The following is a 20,563-nucleotide window of genomic DNA, read 5'->3' as shown; positions in this document are numbered from 1 at the left end:
TTGATAGAAATGGCCATGATATTTATGCTATAGAGAGTGGATTGCAATTATAATTTAATGCATTATAATGCAATTAAATGACTTGTGTCTTGACAGGTCTTGCTCGTGCCAAGTCCCTTCCCAGTCAAACATACTCCACTGAAGTGGTGACATTGGGGTACCGACCCCCTGATGTGCTGTTAGGAGCCACTGACTATTCTGCTGATGTGGATATCTGGTGAGAGATGCTATAAAACACGTTGAGCATAACATTCTTCCCCTTTCAAGCATATAAAGAACGTTGGCAGTATGCAATAAGAGCCCTTTTTGAGACCATCATTATAAATCACCTGAACTACATAAAAATTTAATTTGCAAACATAATACAGTAAAAGGAAGAACTTTCCTTGACTTTCAAAGCTGACACACAAGTGGGGTGTGTGGAACCTAGATCCCTACCCCCAAGCCAACTGATATCACCAATTTCTAGACTTGAATTGGACTTGAGCCCCTATCAGAGTAGATATGGAGATTCTTCCCTCTTTCTTACTGAGATAGGTCCAGAAGAACATAGAAGGAGAAGTGAGATATTTTACCATGCCCTTGTGTTCATTGTGAGGAGCACCACACAAGCCAATACTCACTCAATCTCAGCATGGTAAATGCACACCTGAGAGTATGCGAAGAGGGGTTTTTTTAAATCTCTCTTCAACTAATATACAAACTAATCAAGTCCCTTTAGCAATGGCAGCGGGAGGGCTAGACATTAGGTCCACTTCAAGGCAATCACACATATGTCCGATCCACATTAGCATTTTATTTCTGAATTATTTTTGACATTGCTGCTGCTTTTCTGCTTGTGAGGCAAAGAGAGAAACAAACGTAACATACTTGAAACAGTGCGGATGATCACTTCTGCTCATGATTAGTTCCTGTCCATTTTAGTTAGAGACCTGTCAGTGCTATTTTTCTAGGGAAAGAGGTGCCGGAACTCACCATTAACACCTTGTTCTCTTATAATGGCAATGGGTCCACCTGAGAGGTGCCAGAAACTGAGTTTCGGCAAGTTCTGGCTGAAAAAAAGCCATGAGACCTGTACAGTAATTATTATCTGTAATTTGTATTGTATTGTATTATTTCATTTCATTTCATTTTTACCCCACCCATCTGGTCAGGTTGCTCCCGCAGCTCTGGGCAGCTTCCAACACATATAAAAACATAATAAAACATCAAACATTAAAAACTCCCAATACAGGCCTGCCTTCAGGTGTCTTCTAAAAGTTGTATAGCTATTTATCTCCTTGGTCTCTGGTGGCAGTTCATTTCCTGCATTATGCTGGCTGAGTGGGAGCCATTGCAGAGTAGCTCCTGCCCAGGTCACCACTGTAACGTGATACGGCCGGGGGCATATGGGAGAAACCTGTACCGCAGCCTCGGCCAGTGCCATCCCAAAAACTGGGATGCGTGAAGGAGGTGCCATTTTCTGTACTGACATCAACCCCCCTCCCTATTCCCGGAGGCTGCTCATATAGTTGCATTGCACCTGTCTCCCTCCTGCCCACCCCCATGGCCAATATAGCAGCTTTGGAGAAGTGTTTCTGATTAGGAGCACAATGTGGCGCGTGTGTTGGGAGCAGGGAAGAGCAGGGCATCCCACTGCTGAAACCCTATTTAGCGATCCTATTTAGCCACTGTTTTTAATTGGGAGATCCATTGACTGTCCAAGTCGGGCCAGAGGGCTTGATGTTTTGGGGAAACACCTTCTTCCTTTGAATAGAAAAATGTAACTGAGGATGTAGTGCATGTGGTTTCCTTCCACCTAGATCTGGACTTAGGCATATTTATCTGTGTATTTAATATCCGCAGTGTGAGGCTGAGTGAGTGAAGAGAATATATTCCTTTTCTCCAGGGGTGCAGGCTGCATATTTGCTGAGATGCTTCAGGGTCAGCCTCTGTTTCCAGGGGTTTGCAACACCTTTGAACAGTTGGAGAAGATCTGGGTGGTAAGTATAATGATACACCTGGGAAACTGAAACAAAGATCATTAGCATCTCAAAAGGGTCAGCTTCTATCCGTCTGTCTATCTAGTCCCAATGATGGATGCAACAGAAAAGGGCAATTTGATTGAAAGTCTCACTCACTCCCAGTGTGTTAAGTTTGGGGTTGTATCCAATAGGCTGGTCTATATTTGGCAATTTCCCCACAAACACTAAGATAAATCAAAGTGACTTCCCTTTGATGCCTCTCTTGTCTCATCAAAAATTTAAAACCAATTAAACGGATAGCAGGTTGAAGGAGGCACACAAAAGTGGAGTTGCTGCACTTTCTGCTCCCTCTTGTTAAACTCTTGTATTTCTTTGTGTCATGTAAAACAGCATTCTCTTGTGTGTGTGTGTGTGTGTGTGTGCGTTTGGGTTTTTTGGGGGGAGAGTATCCAAAGCTGCACCCCTATGTTGGGAATAGGAGCTGTTAGCTAGGGATGATGGGAGTTGTAGTCCCAAAACACCTGGAGGGCAGAGTTTGCCTATGCCTGGTGTACCGTCATCTATCTTTTATTTTTATTTTACTTTTTTGCTGCTTGTAGCAGCCATCTTGTGCTTGCAACCAAGGCACTTTAAGGAGTATCAGCTCCTCCTCTCTTATTTTGACCAAAAAACACTTCTGGGTGGGAGTGAGAATCTGGGCCAGTTGTTCTATGACATCCAAAATCCTGTCAGCTTGAAGCAATTTTGTTTGTTTGTGTGTGTGTGTGTGTGTGTGTGTGTGTGTGTGTGTGCCTTTTCTCCATTTTACTTCCTTTTGGAAAAACATGAGGCCCTATTGCTGAGTGGTTAAGGGCAACAAGTTAGCCATGGATGCCATCGATCCAAGGCCAGCCCTGTTCCTTCCCCAACATGCACACAAAAGGCCCTGTTTGGGCCCTACTACAGTCAGAAAACCACTGGTGGATCCTTCACCTTGCATAATAAGTGCTATCCTGCCACTAGGACTGTATCTGCACTGCTGCCAATCATTTTAATCAGCCGTTAGCCAGATTCAGGTCTGCAGACCCGCCAAATGTCCGGTCCCTATTTTCTAGGGACAGTCCCGGATTTACAGAAGCCAGCCTGGTTTTTGGTTTGATCCCTGGATGTCCTGCTTTTCCTTAGGATGTCCCTGTTTTCATTGGAGAAATATTGGAGGGTATGCAATTATGTAACCCCCAAGCTAAGGAGATAAGTAACTACAGTATACTGCACAACCTTTAGAAGACATCTGAAGCTAGCCCTGTATAGGGAAGTTTTAAAATGTTTAATGTTTTATTATGTTTTTATGTATGTTGGAAGCTTTCCAAAGTGGCTGGGGCAACCCAGTCAGATAGGCGGGGTGATGATGATGATGATGATGATGATGGAATAGGACGTTCCTATTCTTATCAGAGAAATGTAGGAAGGTATGGATTTATACTCTAACACTGCCTTGCATTATTAATTTTTTTGTCATGTTGTAAACAACCTCCAAAGGCATATCCATCTTATTAATGTCTAATTAATGTTCATATTCTAATTAATGTCCATGTCAAAGTGGTTGACACTTAATACCTTATTAGCAGTGTATAAACTATTAAGCTTTAACTGTAGATACATTTTTGGGGGAATGTATTCCTCAAAGAGGCTTGCAGCAGAGTGCAATAAACTATGATTAAAACATCATAGATAACACTGCAATCCATTAAGTACTAACAAAAATGTGGGGGTTGGGGTTGGGGGGTGTCTCAAACTGGCTACAGCACCAATAAAACAAAAACCTGACCACTCTTTTAGAAAGGCCCTGGTGGCGGATGGCCAACTAATTGTGATAGGAGGAAATTTATATAAGGCAGAGTCTAAAGAGATACATTTCCCATATCTCTGGGATTTAGTGTCTGGGTTTGGTAAGCAACAAATGTGAACCTCTTGCTTCTCATATCTATTGTTCCATTATGGTTCCGTGGGAGCCGACTGAAACTAAATCCTTCGAAGACAGAGGTCCTTTGGCTGGGTCGGGATGGCATCGGGATGAGGGACCAACTCCCTTCTCTTGCGGGGGCCCAATTAGTGCCACTGCCTTCCGTTAAGAGTTTAGGTGTAATCCTTGACGCCTCCCTTTCTATGGTGACATTTTCCACCTTCGCTGCATTAAGTAGTTGGTTCCTTACCTTTCCCGCCCCGATCTGGCCACAGTGATCCATGCAACGGTCACCTCCAGGCTGGACTACTGTAACTCGCTCTACGCGGGGCTGCCCTTGAAGCTGTCCCAGAAACTCCAGCGGGTGCAGAATGCTGCAGCGAGGCTCCTCACGGGGTCCCTGCCATAGGAACATATTCGCCCAGTGCTTTTCCAGCTGTACTGGCTCCCAGTGGAGTACAGGGTCAGATTTAAGGTGCTGGTTTTGACCTTTAAATCCCTTTACGGCCTAGGATCCTCGTACTTATGGGGAGACCGTCTCTCCCGGTATGTCCTGTAGAGGACCTTAAGGTCCATAAATAGTAACACCTTAGAGGTCCCGGGCCCGAAGGAAATCAGATTAGCCTCAACTAGAACCAGGGCCTTCTCAACACTGGCCCCGACCTGGTGGAACGTTCTGTCTCCTGAGACCAGGGCCCTGCGGGACCTGATTTCTTTCCGCAGGGTCTGTAAGACAGAGTTGTTCCGCCTGGCATTTGGCCTGGAGCCAACCTGATCCCCTCCCCCATTTTCCCTTTCTTTTCCGCTTTTGTATGAGGCTGCATTTTTAATTTTTTAATTTTAAATTTTAAATTTAAATTTAAATGTATTTAGTCTTGTTGTTGAATTGTATTTTAACTAGTTGTTTTATATTTGGTGTTAGCTGCTCTGACCCCGGCCTTGGTTGGGGAGGGCAGGGTATAAATAAATTATCATCATCATCATTATTATTATCATTATCATTATCATTATTATCATTATCAGCTTGGCATTAAAATAAAATCCCTATAATCTGAATAAAACCTCTTCCCTCTCAACCCTTGTATTGATTGTACTTTACTAGAAGGAAGAGCCAATGGAAGAAACAGGAAAACAGCTGGCACAAGCATATTCATTCTTTACTTCCAAATAATTAAAATTGTTCTTGTCAATTGATACCCTGAATAGAGTGGACTGGTTTAGAGTGGAGTGATTTGCTGATAGGGAGCAAGAACCACCTCTTTTTGTTTGCTTCCCCCCCCCCCCAACTACAAATTTCAAAAGAGTCAACGCTGAAAAGAAACTGATAGAATAAATATTAATTTCTAAAAATCCTTTGCATTTCTAAGCAAACTCTTCGAAGTATTGATCTGAATCACAAGTTTTGAATCAGTTTGAGCTTTGCTTGTGAATTTGTTCAAGTTTGGAACCACAAATTCGCCACAAAAGGGAAGGGAAAAATCTAAACATTTGGTGGTGTGTGTTTTTTTGTGTGAACTTGAAATTTCAAAAGATACCAGGCTAAAAGAGAAAGTGTGATAGGATGAATATTCATTTCATTATCAGCATTTTCTGATGCTTTTAAAACAGAGCTATGTAGCTGCTCCAATTGCAAAGACAAATAAGGATTCGGAAGCATCGCTCCGTCAGCCAGTAACAAAAAGCTTGCTTTGGTGGGGAGGACGTATCACATTTTCATTGGCACAGATTTGTTTGCTTGCGGGCAGAATCCTAAGGTGGACTCAGACCACCTCATCAAGATACAGCGTACTTGAGGCCCAGAATGTCTTTGAATTGTGCCCCGGATGGTTTTTTTTAAAAACACCTGTCAGAAGATTCGTTTGCTATCTATTCCTTTTCATCTTAAAGCAGCGGGGATCTCCATCGCAGCCAGCGTACGGCTTCTGAATGCCTATCATTTGGGGGGAGCTACTACCATCAGGAGTCACTCATCAATGCAATCCTGGTCTCCAGGGGAGCACCTTGGGTGTAAAAAAAAAAAAAGAGAGAGACTGTACCATGATCCTGAGTGCCGCTGATATATTTGAAATGGCACCTGCCTTTGCAGTCGCTAAAGCACATTTGCATTCCCGGCTACACCCTGGTAAGAAAACCTTGCTGGGCCCCTTTTTCCAGGAGCAAACCCGAGACTAGAATCTAGTCTGCATACATGTATTTGGAAAAGACATTGGGTGTGTGTTGAGTTGCTGTTTTGTTTTTGGCTTGTCTCTTGCTTTATGCAGGTACTGGAAGTCCCAACCGAAGGAACGTGGCCAGGGGTTTCCAAGCTTCCCCTTTATAAGCCAGGTATGATCTCTCTTCAGGTGGCAAATATCCCACAAATGCTATTTGAAGCTGCTTTTCATATGAGCAAAATCCATGGTTGCATCCTGAAGGTAGCAACACTTTTAAGAGCTTTTGGCTCATCCATAAAACAGTTCAGTGTTAAACAAGAAGCAGAGAAAGACTGAATACTATGACTGATGAATAACTCTATGGAAGGTATAGGCTTTCTCCCTTCTGGCTATTCCTGTTGGTTGCCCTCTCTTTTCTGTAATAATAATAATAATAATAATAATAATAATAATAATAATAATAATAAAGTACCCCACCCATCTGACTGGGCTGCCCCAGCCACTGTGGGCAGTTTCCAGCATATCCTACATTATTTGCTTTCTCTCTTAAGCTCCTGGTTTCCTCTGCCCCTCTACTTAATCATGTATTTTACTCTCTCTTTTTTTGCTTCCCTTTTCTAAGCTTTCTGTCCCCTCTTGGACACTCCTCTCTGGCCCAATTCCCCCTTCCTCCTCTCCTACATTTCTGGGCTCCCCAGGTGTCTTTCTGCCCTTCCTTCTTTAAGCATCGTTTCCCTCAAAGCCCCTTTGCTGTTTGTCGGAAGCCTCATTTTTGGGCTTCTTCTGCTTCTCAGTCCACTCTGTTGCCTTCCTGCAGGAATTCCATTCTCCCCCCCCCCCAAAAAAAATCCTGAGGATGAGGGTGCTTGGAATTGTAGCTCTGTGATGGGGAAACAGCCGTTTCCCAGGATTCTTTGGGGGAAAGCTGGGTGATTGAAAGGTGTTTTAAATGTGCTCTGCGCATGGGCGTAGCCAGGAATTTTGTTGGGGGGTGCGCAGAACCTCAGTTTGCTAGGTATTTTTATTGATTTTTTTATATGTAAGGGGGGCAGCTGCCCCTCCCTGCCCCCCCGGCTATGCCCATGGCCCTGCGTATGCAGCCTTCCGAAGCTCACCTCTGCTGTTCGTTCCGTCTTTCTTTTTTTCACTCGGTATGGCAGCCCTTTGGGTGCATTGCCACGTGGTGGCAGTGTGGGACAGCACAGGCTAGGGAAATCTGTAGTGGGTGGGAACACCAGCAGGCTGGATAGATGCAGTCTGCCTCTTCTGTCAGCCATGCAGCCGTTGTGCTAGACACTGTACATGTGCATCAAACCTGAAAAGTTCGTTCTTCCTCTGCAGAGTCTGCAAGAAGTGGCGGCAGGTGGAGGCCAGATTGAATAGTGACATGATCTCTGATCAGCCTAAAAAGATCCCTGTGTATGGTAATCATGCTGGCTTGTCAAATTTTAAATACACTGGCTGGTATTAGATTTTGGCTTTGGTGCTATAAAACTGATTGTGGCTATACAGTGGTACCCTCGGTTTAAGAACAGTCTGGTTTAGAAACGATTCAGTTTACAAACTTCCCCAAACCGGAAATAGTGTCCCGGTTTGAGAACTTGTACCTCGGTCAAAGAACAGAATCCGAACGGTGGAAGGGCGGTGGGAGGCCTCATTAGGGAAAGCACGCCTCGGTTTAAGAACAGCTTCCGTTTAAGAACGGACTTCCGGAACGGATTAAGTTCGTAAACCGAGGTATCACTGTATTGTTCAATCTTTCTAGAGATGGGTTGGAGGGTCCCCTCTGCCCTTCTGTCTCTGATTTGGATGTGGGCAAGGCGAGAAGCATGTGTGTAAGAGAGAATGAGAGAGAGAGAGAGAGAGAGAGAGAGAGAGAGAGAGAGAGAGAGAGAGAGAGAGTGCAGCCGCACATGTGATTTATAAAGCAAGTTTCTTTTATTCCCATGCAGACTGGGTGAGACTTCTGTGTCCTGAACTTCAAAGGGCCAGTTGTCTCTTATTTTGATGTGGGCAGATTGAGAAGTGCGCTTTGAAAAGGAGGCTCAACGCCCCCCCCCCCCCGCACCTCCTGGTTTTCCTTTCCTTTCCTTTCCCCCTCCTCTTTTTTTGTTTAATGTTTTCTCGTGGGATATCTTTCAGAGCGCTATACCCAGGTGCCAGAGAGGGTTAGGGTTGGGAAATGATCAACACCAATTCTCTACCTCTCAGCAGGATCATTCTTTTGGAAAGATATATACTGTATATATAAAAGTGAAATTTTTAAAAGCCTGAAATGTGAAATCCATCCATCTGCATGTTAGCTGGTGTGCCTCTTGCTTGTACTTGGAGAGATGAGGAGGGAGCAAGATCTGTTTGAAAACCAGGAGTAGCAAGAATTGCGGTGGCGGTTGGCGGGGGTGGGGTGGGGGAGAGAAAGGCTTTCAGCCAGAGGTTTGCAGGTTTAGCAGAGCATAGTAACATCTCTTCAAAGAAGTGGGTGTTGTTCTGTGACTTGCTCCAAGCTGCCCTTTCTCTGGCCCCAGTGCTCGAAAACTAAACATCTTCTGATTTTCACATGCTAGCCGTGATTGGCTAAACAATAACCCAAACTTGCATTGTAAATGTCTGGAATTTTTCACACAATTAGCCAAGTCTCATTAATCAAACTGGCGTGAAATGAGAATGTGTCGCCTTCCTCTGCAGACTAAGGGGTCGGTGTCCCATCTTCCCCACATAATAACTGGGGGTGCGAAGGGCAAGTAAGTTTGCTAGCAGGGGTAGCTGTACTTACTCCAGCGAGGTACTTTAAAACAAAATTGGAGAAGATGCACATTCTGAGACTGGGACGAGAGAGCACACCACCACAAAAGAACTAAGGAACTTTTTTTTCTTTTTGGTAAGTGAAATATTCACCAGTGGTGGATGGTCAGTTCTGGAAAGCAAGTGAAAGTAATTCATTTCTGACTTCAGTGTGCTTTATACACACATGGCATAAACCTACCCAGACATCTGGGTAGGGGGAAAAAACATTTCTCCCAAGCCATACAACCAGGAAAAAAGCAAGGGGGAAATGTGTTGTTGTTGTTGTTGTTGTTGTTTGTTGTTGTGTTGTGTTGTTTTGTTTTGTTTTTGGAATTTCAAATAAAACACTGTACATTCCAATTGCTCTGAAACGATGTAGAAAGAAGGGGGAAACTTTTAAAAAGCCAAGAAAAACCACAAATAGGAAGGAAGGCACTCTGATGGAATGGAGGAATGGGGCAGGTTCATGAGTTATCAGATGCCACATAAAATGAGGTTGGGGCCACAGGTTGCCCACCTGTGTTGTAGGTGCACAGGTGAGTGGACAGGTGAGAGTTGTTATATGGTGGAGATGCAGGGGCTCTGCATCCCCACTAATACATAGATAATGTCTGACATGGGAGTGCCACAGGAATACCTAGTCCTGCTGATCCTGGATTCACATGATGCTGCCCTTTTTAAGGAAGTAGAAGCTTGTGAATTGGACACAACAAGGTGATCCCATGGGACGTTATCTGCATAATTCAGGGTGACATGTCCACTACTCCATCATATGAAGGCTTGGCTGGTTTGAGGAATGTATAAATCTGCCCAGGCAGTGAGTATCAATCATGGTTTAATTAGCCGGCATCTCCTGCGTTCCAGAGCAACGTTATCAATAGAGTTCCTTGACAGCTGCCTTGCAAAATAGTTATTTCATATTCAAGTGTACACCTACATGCTGTGTTCACAGTATGCAGAACATTATGCTCCAAAGGCTACTGAGAACAAAGACTCTGCCTAGCAAGAGCAATATAAATGCACGATTTAAGATTGGATTCTGTGCTTTCACCCCCACTGTTCTCAATTAGTCACCACTTGATACTCTCAAGCTACCGTCCCTTTTTACGTGGGGGTTGGTGCATTTACACAAGATCAACTGCTGCTTGGTGTTCACCTGACCTGGGCTATAAAACGCCGTACGTCCAAGTGAATCATTGACAGAGATGTTTCCAAATTCACTGGTTTTAAGTTCATTTCCTGAGACACATGGCAGATACAGCGTTACAGTTTTGCTCACCCCAAAAAGGAACTTCGAATAGCCCCTACACTGAAATCAACACAGTGTCACTGGCAAAACCTGCCAGTTTTCCATTCCTCCTTTGAATTATTGGGCAGATCCATACGTTTAAAGCACATCCACTGAACACTGTGTGAAATAGTTCCACAGGCAGTTCTGGGGATGTACCGTATATATAAAAATTTGGAGTGTATGTGGTGTTAGGAGAGGAGTAGCACCTCTGGTGGGGGGACACATCGTGCTCCTTCTGGGGTAGTTTGTCCACCTTGTCCCCACCCTGCACTCGGCTCCCACCTGTGGCTCCTAGAAGCTGTCAGCATGTGAACGGCTTTGACTGGCCAGCTAAACCAGGTGAGGGTATCCAATGGGTCTCAAACCCTCAGTGGGTTAGGGACTTCTCCTGTATGCAAGGACAGGCTCTGGCAGATTGAGCGGATGCGATCAATTAGTGGGTCCAATGGTCAAGAAGGCAGTTTCGGCATGTGTCATAGAGGGAGCAGATGGGGCTTGTCAACTTAGGAAGGTAGCCCATCGAGGAGAAGGGAAATTCTGATTCCAAACCTCTGCTGCCTTGCGGGATATTAGGGAGAAGAAAAGGCTAAGGATTAAACCCTGCACAAATCTGGAGTAGAGCCCCTAAGACAGATAGAAGGTAGCTTGTACACCTCTTTCCGGCAACTGCTGCAGCCAAGCTAGTGCCAAATGTATTGCTCTGCTTTCCTTTGGATCACATCACCAAGGCCAAGAGGTGGGTCATGTCTTCTGGGCAGCCCAGGACCTCCATACATCCTGCTCAGGCGTGCCCCGGGGAGGTCACATCAGTGCTGCTAACACAGCAGTTGAACTTAGCATCCAGAGGAACATTCCGCTGTCTGTCAAGACAGGTGGATGCCAACAACGTACACAGACAGACAGACAGACAGACACACACACACACATATTTGTGGTAGCATTGCAGTGTAATGGTGAGAATGGTGGAACCATGCAGCAACTGACTCCATGCTACTAAACGAACAATGTGTGAGTCAAGAAACTGAAGCCAGATCCACAGCTTCCATTTAAGCCACACTTAAATGTGCATGGCTTTCCCCAAAGAATCCCGTGAATTGCACATTATTCCTAGCAGAGCTACAATTCCCAGCACTCTTAACAAACTACAGTACCCATGATTCTTTAGGGGGAAGGCATGTGTTTTACATATGTATTAGGTAAAGGTAAAGGGACCCCTGACCATTAGGTCCAGTCGTGACCGACTCGGGGGTTGCGCGCTCATCTCGCATTATTGGCCGAGGGAGCCGGCGTATAGCTTCCAGGTCATGTGGCCAGCATGACAAAGCCACTTCTGGCGAACCAGAGCAGCACACGGAAACGCTGTTTACCTTCCTGCTGTAGCGGTTCCTATTTATCTACTTGCATTTTTATGTGCTTTAAATATATGGTGTGCATGTGACCTTATGAGATCCTCTGAGATATTATTTGTCCATTCTGTGCAATAGTCAGGGATGAGAGGCATTGTAGTTCAGCAACATCTGGGAGCCACAGAAACTCCCCCCCCCCAATCTATTATCCTGTCTTTCAGATTCCTTTGTACCTGCTGCTAATGCTTTAGCAAGAGTCTTGCCTTGTGCCTGTTCATTTGGTTGGGCTGTCTTGTTTTGTGGCTTCCAACGAGGAAGTTGTAAACTCTTTTAATACAATGCTGCCCCCCACCCCACCCCGCATCTCATGCTGGGTGAGCTTAAATCCTTGCATTAATCTACTGCTGTGTTTGTTTCACCATGCTGAAAAGCAAGACGTGTAAATCCTCTCTCAATTCCGCTTGTGCACCTAAAGGCCAGCAGCCTGATCTTTTTCTAGATATGTTAGAATGAAGCAGTTAGACTCTAGATACATCCTGAGTTCAAGGATAGGAAAGGATTAGGGTTGACAGGACAGCTCTAGCCAAAATGAAATTGCTTCCTGCTGCGTTGAGGGGTTTGGGGGTCACTTAGTTTAAAACTTGCATCACATTGAAACCTGCATCCCCACAGAGGACTGCCTTGCCTCTAAGCACTGCTTTTTTTCATTTTGAATCGGTGTGGCAGCACATTCATTTTTAATTTTATTTTCTTGGTATTTCCCCCCCCCCCACCAAAACCATTGCATATAATGTACATTCTAGAAGCAAAGGTCACCCATACTAAAACAAAAACAAAAAACAGGACGTACTCTGGCTCTGGGGTATGGTTAGTGTCTTATGTGAACCACTTGGGTGCTGTCTCTCTCTCTCTCATGTGGAATGTGAGAGAACTTCATGGCAGACAAATAAATAAGGAAGAGGTCCCTGAAGGTAGAAAGTTTTTGAAAATTTAAAACTATAATCATAGTTACTTGAGCAAAGCTAAAGTAGTCTTCCCCCATTTCACTATCCCATTCACAGGCGGCAAAAATGTCACCAGTTTCTTGGGTGGAGGAGATGTGTGAAGGCAGAATTTATTGGTGCTAATTCTCCTCCTCCTCCTCCTCCTCCTCCTCCTCCTCCTCCTCCTCCTCCTCCTCCTCCAGAATTCAACTGATTACCCATAAGGGACACTATTTCCCCACCTCAGAATGAGCCCTGGGAATGATGCAACATGATCGGGCCCAGTGTCAACATCTGACATAGGGGTCACCCAGACTTCCTTTTGACCTGTGTTTCTAGGCACACGTCCAACTTTAATGCTATGTGTCCTAGTGTAGGTGTTTTGTTTTGTTTTGGCGCTTCCCTGGGAAAGCCCATGTTTTATCATTGAATTGGAGCAAATGGCAGTCTGGTTTTCAGCGTCAACATTTGCTCCAATTCAGCGGTAAAACGCAGATTTTTCCCAGGTAAAGCGCTGGGAGAACTTCAAAGATGTGGAACCTGTGGTTGGAAAGCATGGTGCAAAATGAAGCCTGGCTGAGCAAATGCTGATGGTGGTATCCATTGTGTGTTTTTGTTGAGCTGGGTGGCTGCAGCTACCGCCATCTTCCCCTGCTCCCATGCCTCCCCCCCCCCAACATGGTGACACTGCACCAAGACCTGTCATGGCCTTCCCTGAGGATAGATGAGCACAAGGAGGGCAAGGAAGAGTCCATGGATCAGAGCTCTCCCACCCAAGTTCAGAGCTGGGGCCTTCTGCTGAGACTCTCCTTATGGAAGTCCCTCAGGTCCCCTCTTCCTAGGGATGGGGAGCTAGAGCTGGTTGGTGGGCCAGATCTTTACTTCAGCCAGCCACCCATGAGCCAACAATCACTTGTCAATTGTCTGTCATCATTATGACATCAGGTGGTGACTTCAAAAGGGCTTATTCCCAGCGCTGCTCTGTTGAGTGAGAGTGCCCCTCTGCAGTCCACATGCAGATTTAATATGCATTCAAAACACTGCCTGCAAGGTGTCCATTTGCAGGCATGGTTTGAATATATACCTGTCTGGAAACAGCCTTCAGAAAATGGGAAGACCCTGTCCCTTACTCTAAAAGCACAGGAGCTTTATTTTTATTTTATTTCTAGGGCCTCTTGCTTTTTCACTTTCTGCCAGCAGATGGAAGCAAGAAACAAGAAGCGCAGTCTTGCCAAACAACAGAATGCATTTGTTAGATAAATGACCTCGAGATCTGGAATGTGTATTTTAATATTTTGAAAGCTTTTCCTTCCCTTTCCCAGTTTGGATGATTCCTTTAAAAAAAATAAATGTCTACGGGGCTGAAAGAAACAGAATTCCAAAATGAAGGCAAATCTTCATTGCCATATGAGCTTTTAGAACTAAAAGTAATCATAGCTGCTGTGTGTGTGGATCAACAAGGGAGTTTGCTGTCTCCACCATGGCCTGGAGGAACTCTTATTGGCAGAGATCTTCTGCACTGACAAACTGAGAGTGCTTTCAGTCCCTGTAATTTAAGATAAATAGTTCAAAGTTCAGATGTGGGAAATTCAGGGTCAGTTCCCTTCCCACTCAGCCATGAAACCCATTGCGGGGCAAGTCATTGTAGGCCAACTCTAATCTCCTTACACAGTCATTCTTAAGGCAAAAATTAGCCCAGTTTGTGCTATGTAAACAGGATCTGATTAAGGGAGTTCACGCAATATACGTCCATGCAGCCTTTGACACTCAGCACAGAAGCAGCCAAGTGATTGCTCAAACATGCACCCAAGCCATGAATCAGATCAATCCCAACTCACATCCAGCTGCTTTGCAGATCTGACAAATGGCAAACTCACCTTGAAGGAAGGTTGGGCTAAAATGTGACAGACAGATAGGCAGATCAGTGTAGATCCATAGCCAGGTAATTGCTCCCGATGCTACTGCAAGACTTTGGATCTGTCACCTGGCATGTAAATGTTTGCATTTCAATCCTGAGAATAGATGGGCTGTTTAAATCCCATTGGGTTCAAATGGTGCTTAAGGGGTTTTTAAAAGTCCAAGTACACAATGTCAAACTGATCACCTCCATATGCTGATTGACAGTCTCAAAGAACTCTTAAAGGTTCATGGGAAAGGACTGGCCCTTGCAGAAACCATGCTGACTTTGCTTCAGCAAGACTTGTTCTTATATATTCTTGGTTACTTTTATCTTTAACAATACATCCCCCCAAGTTTCCCGTTAAGGGCCCCCCAGGTCCCCCTTTAAGAATAGGTGTTAGGTAAAGGTAAAGGGGCCCCTGACCATCAGGTCCAGTCGTGTCCGACTGGGGTTGCGGCGCTCATCTTGCTCTATAGGCCAAGGGAGCCGGCGTTTGTCCGCAGACAGCTTCCGGGTCATGTGGCCAGCATGACAAAGCTGCTTCTGGCGAACCAGAGCAGCACACAGAAACGCCGTTTACCTTCCCGCCGGAGCGGTCCCTATTTATCTACTTGCACTTTGATGTGCTTTCGAACTGCTAGGTGGGCAGGAGCTGGGACCAAGCAACGGGAGCTCACCCCGTTGCAGGGATTCGAACCGCCGACCTTCTGATCAGCAAGCCCTAGTCTCTGTGGATTAACCCACAGCGCCACCTGGGTCCCAGGTGTTACTTTGGTTATTTTCTAGTCCTTGGGCATGGAAATTGAGCTTAGGGACAAGTCACATATTTTTAGCAATTTCACATTTGAGTTATTTGAGAACTCTCAGGTGGATACCATATGAACCTGGTGATTTGTCAGTTTTTATTTTGTCTATTAGGCCTAGAACTTCATCTCGCCTCACTACTATCTTCCTAGGTTTCTCAAACTCCCTTCCTGCAAGAGTTAGTTCAGACACTGAGATCTGCCCTATATCATCCATTGTGAAGACAGATGTAAAGAATTCATTTAGATTCTCTGCTGTCTCCTTATTCTCCTTTAGCATACCTTTGACTCTTTCATCATCCAAGGCCCAACTGCCTCCCTGCTACCAATGTTTTTTAAGAGCTTCTTGTTGTTGATCTTAATGCTTTTAGCAATGTATTCCTCAAATTCTTTTTTTTAGCATGCCTTTCTGTCTGCTTGCACATCTTTTGCCAAAATTTCTGTTCTTTTTTGTCTTTTTAATCTTTTGAAGGAAAACTTCTTGCCTCTGATAGTTTCTTTGACTCTGCTAGCTAACCACGCTGGCATCCTCTTGTCCCTTGTGGTGCCTTTCCTGATCTGCATTTATACACTCCACTTGAGCTTCTAATATTGTTCTTTAAACATCTCTCACATATTTTGGAATTACTCGACCCTCCTGACTTTACCTTTCAATTTCCTTTTTAACATATCCCCCAATTTTTGATATGTTTCCTCATTTGAAGTCAAATCTGACCATGCTGGGGTTTCTTGGCAAATGGCTGTTTACATGCACATTTTGTTTAAAAGCACTATGGTCACTGCTCCCAATTGGCTTAACAACACTTGCATCTTGCACCAAGTCCCTCAAGATTCAGTTCAGGGCCCCTTGCTATGCTATGCTATGCTGTGCCATGCTATGCCTACACCAGGGATTGGCAAGGTTTTACCTGCCTGGGCTGGTCAAGTCCCGCAGAGATCTCTCTGTGGCCGGATCGCGCGCACACAATTTCCGGCGTCTGGCTATGTGCAGATGTGATTTCCGGCACTGCAGAAGTGAGTCCACGTGCTACAACGGTTTAGTGCAGCACGCGAGGACTCGCCGAGCAGGCGGCTCGGTTTGGGGGCGGCTCGTGGGCAGGTTAAACTGCCCCCGTGGTCCGCTTGCGGCCCATGGGTTGCAGGTTGCTGACCCCTGGCTAACGCAGACCCTGACCCCCAGGAAAGAAGGGCAAGTAACATGCAAGAGAGCTGGAAATGCAGAGGGGTTTCTTTTCAATGTTCCCAAATGCAAAAGGGGATAAGAGCCCATGCCACCAAATGTCCATCAGACAAAACACCCTACCAGACACCTGCGCCTAACATGCAACAATTATTTCCTGAACAATTGGCAGGATTATATAGATATCTATGGGTTTGGCCATCTCCCTGAGCACTGTGATGCTCAGCGACCTTACATGACTCTTCTTTTAATCCTAGGTCAGGAGTTGTCAGTAATGAACCTTACCCATTGGAGATCCATGCTTTACACACACAGAGGGAGCTATCTGCACACCTCTACCCCATTCCAGCCAATACTTACAAATGCCAGAGGTGTGATGTGCTTTCATATCAGTAATTTTCAACTTACAGCTTTAAGTCAGCTCATCCACCCAGTCTGGGAATTATTATTTTTATCCCTTATCTTTTTATCACTTATCTCTAATCAGTAGTCACAGCGTCTTGCATTCTGGCAGTTACGAAAGAGCCACTTCAATTACATTAGAGAGCTCCAAGGGAATCTTGTCGTCATTGTAATCACAGCTCCAGTTCTCTCTTGTCCCTCCTTCCCCTCATACACACATGTTCGTATACTGCAAGTCAACATGTTTATTGACACTGAAATTATAGAAAGGCATGGGCATGGTGACAATTATTAACATCTCTGTTAGGCTTAAAAAAAATTAAAGCAAGAATCCAGAGTGGTGAAAATATGAATCAAGGCCACTGTCCTAAAGTGAGGCAGTGGATGCTGGGGTTTGTGAGATGTCAGAGGACAGAGAGATATGTGTGCCACGTGGCTTGGTGTGTGCCCCCTAAGTTAGCCTGATGCCTTCAGGTGAAGTGGAGGACATCAACGTTGCCAAGATGGAAGGACAATTCAGCTGTGGAGAGGGGGGCCTCAGGTGGCAAAATGTCTTGGGCCAGCCTTGGCTTGAATGGAGTGCAGAAACACCCAGATAGGCTTTGGGAGGGAAACCAACAGTTTATTTATTGCAATTATTTACAAATTGTAAAAAGTAAAGGGACGCGGGTGGCGCTGGGGTCTAAACCACTGAGCCTCTTGGGCTTGCCAATCAGAAGGTCGGCAGTTCGAATCCCCACGATGGGGTGAACTCCCGGTGCTCTGTCCAAGCTTCTGCCAACCTAGCAGTTAGAAAGCACACCACTGCAAGTAGATAAATAGGTACCACTGCGGCGAGAAGGTAAATGGCATTTTTGTGCACTCTGGTTTCCGTCACAGTGTCCCGTTGCGCCAGAAACAGTTTAGTCATGCTGGCCACATGACCCAGAAAGCTGTCTGTGGACAAACGCCGCTTCCCTCAGCCTGAAAGTGAGATGAGCGCCACAACCCCATAGTCGCCTTTGACTGGACTTAGCCATCCAGGGGTGCTTTACCTTTTACCTATATATTGTAAAAACTGACAAAGGCAAGGAGACAATTCTTTCTTTCCTTCTTTCCTTCTTTCCTTCTTTCCTTCTTCTCATGAAATTCCTATGCTACCCTTCATCCAAAGGCTATTTTTTTGTGGGCCTTGGGGTGGGGTGGGGAAATTCTTTGAAGGCGGTCCACCTCCTCCCCAGTGTTTGCCCTGACCAACTAGAGTCGGTGGAGAGCAAACAGTATCAGCAAGGTTATCCACAGTAGCATGATACAGAAGTGGAATGTTTTCTGCTGGTGCTGGGTTGAGCTTAGCGCAAGTGTAGTTTAAGAAAAAGAATCATTTTCAAATGGTCTAGGAAAGTCTTTAAAGCCTGCCTAAGTGTTGTTACACGCTGTGAATTCTCCCCTCTATCGCGGCAACTGCCATTGATGTGGATTGCTGACAGGGAAACTCACCATGATACCCTTGATTGACACATTGAATTGTAATAGAGCGCCGTGTGTGAGCGTGTTTGAGTGTGCACAAAATATGTTAGTAACCGATGGCAAGGGTAATGTCTAGCCCAGGATAACACGACACCTCTTGATCAGCATTTCTAAACAACTTAAGATTTTAAAATTTCTAACTGGTACCGCATACAAAAACACTTACCGGTAATATTATTTTATTACTGATTTACTTATTGTGCATTTATATGCCATATTTTTCTCCTTGGGAGCTCAACAACCCTGTGAAGTATTTTTAAAATCTCTGAGCGCTATATCAGGAGCAGTGCCATAGAATAAGGGGGTGGGTGAGACTCCAGTTATTTAGAAGAGAGGACAGAGCAATGGCTAAGAAAAAGAGAGAGCTTAATACTCCTGCCTATTTTAATGTAGGAAAAGTTGTATCTCTTCAATGAGACACTGTAAGGCGGTGACAGATTGCGGATTTTGTGCCTCCCTGTATAGTTGTAGCAGGTCATGTGAGAAAACAGATGGTTGCACATACATATCAGCTGGTTTTCATGGCTCCTGTTACATCTCCCTGTCTGCCTTCCACTATTTTGGCAATCCCAACTCAGTCACTTGTACCCACATCTCCTGTTTCAGTTGCGGAATTTGGGAGTCCTGGTTGCAGAAACTGTATTCTTAAAAAAAGAAAGAAAATTCAAGCATTGGTGCCTATATTCTTTAGCAAATGGGTAAAGAGCTCTACAGAATCGTCTTAGCAGCGGTGCTAGTACTCATGCTTTATAGAAGCAATGTAGCTTTATAAATGCATCAACAACAAATTGATGCAGGATTTGAAAAGCTAAGTGCATGGTTTGGACTGTTTCTTTGGGTTTTGTTTAATCTGGTGATTGCATATTAACTTTCCAGAGAGGTTCTTCGCCAGCAACCCTCGGAGGCTCGGAATGATCTGTGACAGGTAAACTACCTATGACAGCGTTATCATGCTTTCCCTTAGGGTCTGTTTGTTTTTATATGCAAGCTTTTAACTCTAGACTTGGAGTTAGAATAAGGCAACTCCAAAGTAGTCGTGCTATTTACATCTATATGGAAGCAGCAGATTCCAAGAAAAAGGCATCATTATTATTGGGCTATTTGCATGAACTACCTAAGCAGCCACAAGCGAACCATTTCACAACAAGTCATCGATACGAAGCAAGAGGTCTCTGAGCTTATGGTATTCACTCTGTAAAAACCCAGGCTGAAATATTTACCAGCTTGTGAGTACTAAATACACACATCACGAGGGGTTGGGGTGTCAGCAATTCCTGCATTGCAGAGGGTTGGGATGACCCTCAAGTTCCCTTCAAACTCTACAATTCTGTGACAACTGCTATCAGATGAGGTCCCTGTGATGGTTCTTCCTGAGCCTACTCTGAAGTAGGGATAACTGGATTTGAGAAGGTCCCAAGTTCCTGGTATCTTTAGCACAGGCTCAGCAATATCTATCATCTATCTATCTATCTATCTATCTATCTATCTATCTATCTATCTATCTATCATCTCTCTCTCTCTCTCTCTCTCTCTCTCTCTATCTATCTATCTATCTATGTGTTAACAATAGTTTGCAAACAAAACTTCTGCACAAAATCATGCCAGTCAGTGTGAACGATCCTCAAGGAGATGGGCCAATGGACTGACTCATATCAAGGCAACTTCCTAGGTTCCAGGCCGTGTGTCTGGGCCTGGGAACTTCCTTCAGCCTTGTGCATTGGGACCATGGCGCTTGGCCAGCGGCTGCTCAAGTCCAGAGACGTTTGTCTTTGTTTTCATGCCCACCCACGAACTTTCACCCATGTTTGTTGGATGGCTGAAGAGTGGAGCCAGCCTTGATTTACCCCTCCACATGTTTCTACCTTTTGCGCAAGTATGTAGACATGCATAAAAGCATTTGAAGTGGAGACGCCCCCCCCCCCTTCCTGAGAGATCCCAAACTGAGGCATATTCCCAGGGCAGGTGGGGCGAAGCGTTGCCCACAGAGAACAAAAAAGTGGCGTTGTTGTTGTTAGAATTTGTATACCATCCTATACCCACAGGTCTCAGGGTGGTTCACAAGATAAAAACACAAAATATATTAAATAAAAATGAAAACAACCTAATAACCCTCCCTCCAACACATTTTAAAAGGGCATTGGATGTCAGTCAACCAAAGGCCTGGTTTAAGAGGAACATTTTTAAGAGGAACATTTAAGAGGAGAGCATTCCGCAATTCTCAGAGTGGTTTAACAGTCAATGCCTCTTTCCAGAAGACTCCGGGAATTGTAGCGCTGCATGGTACTGCTTTGAATGTATAGGGCAGATGG

At 44.9% G+C, this 20,563-nt stretch overlaps 1 protein-coding gene across 1 annotated transcript in view; it reads left to right on the top strand.

Moving 5' to 3' along the window:
• The window catches only part of CDK15 (cyclin dependent kinase 15), a 47,739-nt gene that overhangs the window by 12,204 nt on the left and 14,972 nt on the right, over nt 1-20,563 (top strand). The window contains exons 8-11 of the mRNA XM_035137365.3: nt 97-217; nt 1,889-1,982; nt 6,168-6,231; nt 19,131-19,179. Coding sequence (XP_034993256.3) covers nt 97-217; nt 1,889-1,982; nt 6,168-6,231; nt 19,131-19,179 — 328 coding nt within the window. The remainder of the gene's footprint in view (nt 1-96; nt 218-1,888; nt 1,983-6,167; nt 6,232-19,130; nt 19,180-20,563) is intronic.

This window comes from Zootoca vivipara, chromosome 1, assembly GCF_965207765.1.
Source record: "Zootoca vivipara chromosome 1, rZooViv2.hap1.1, whole genome shotgun sequence".
In the NCBI taxonomy this organism is placed as follows: domain Eukaryota; kingdom Metazoa; phylum Chordata; class Lepidosauria; order Squamata; family Lacertidae; genus Zootoca; species Zootoca vivipara.
The sequence above is the reverse complement of the archived record's forward strand: the minus strand, read 5'-3'. Positions and strand labels throughout refer to the sequence as shown.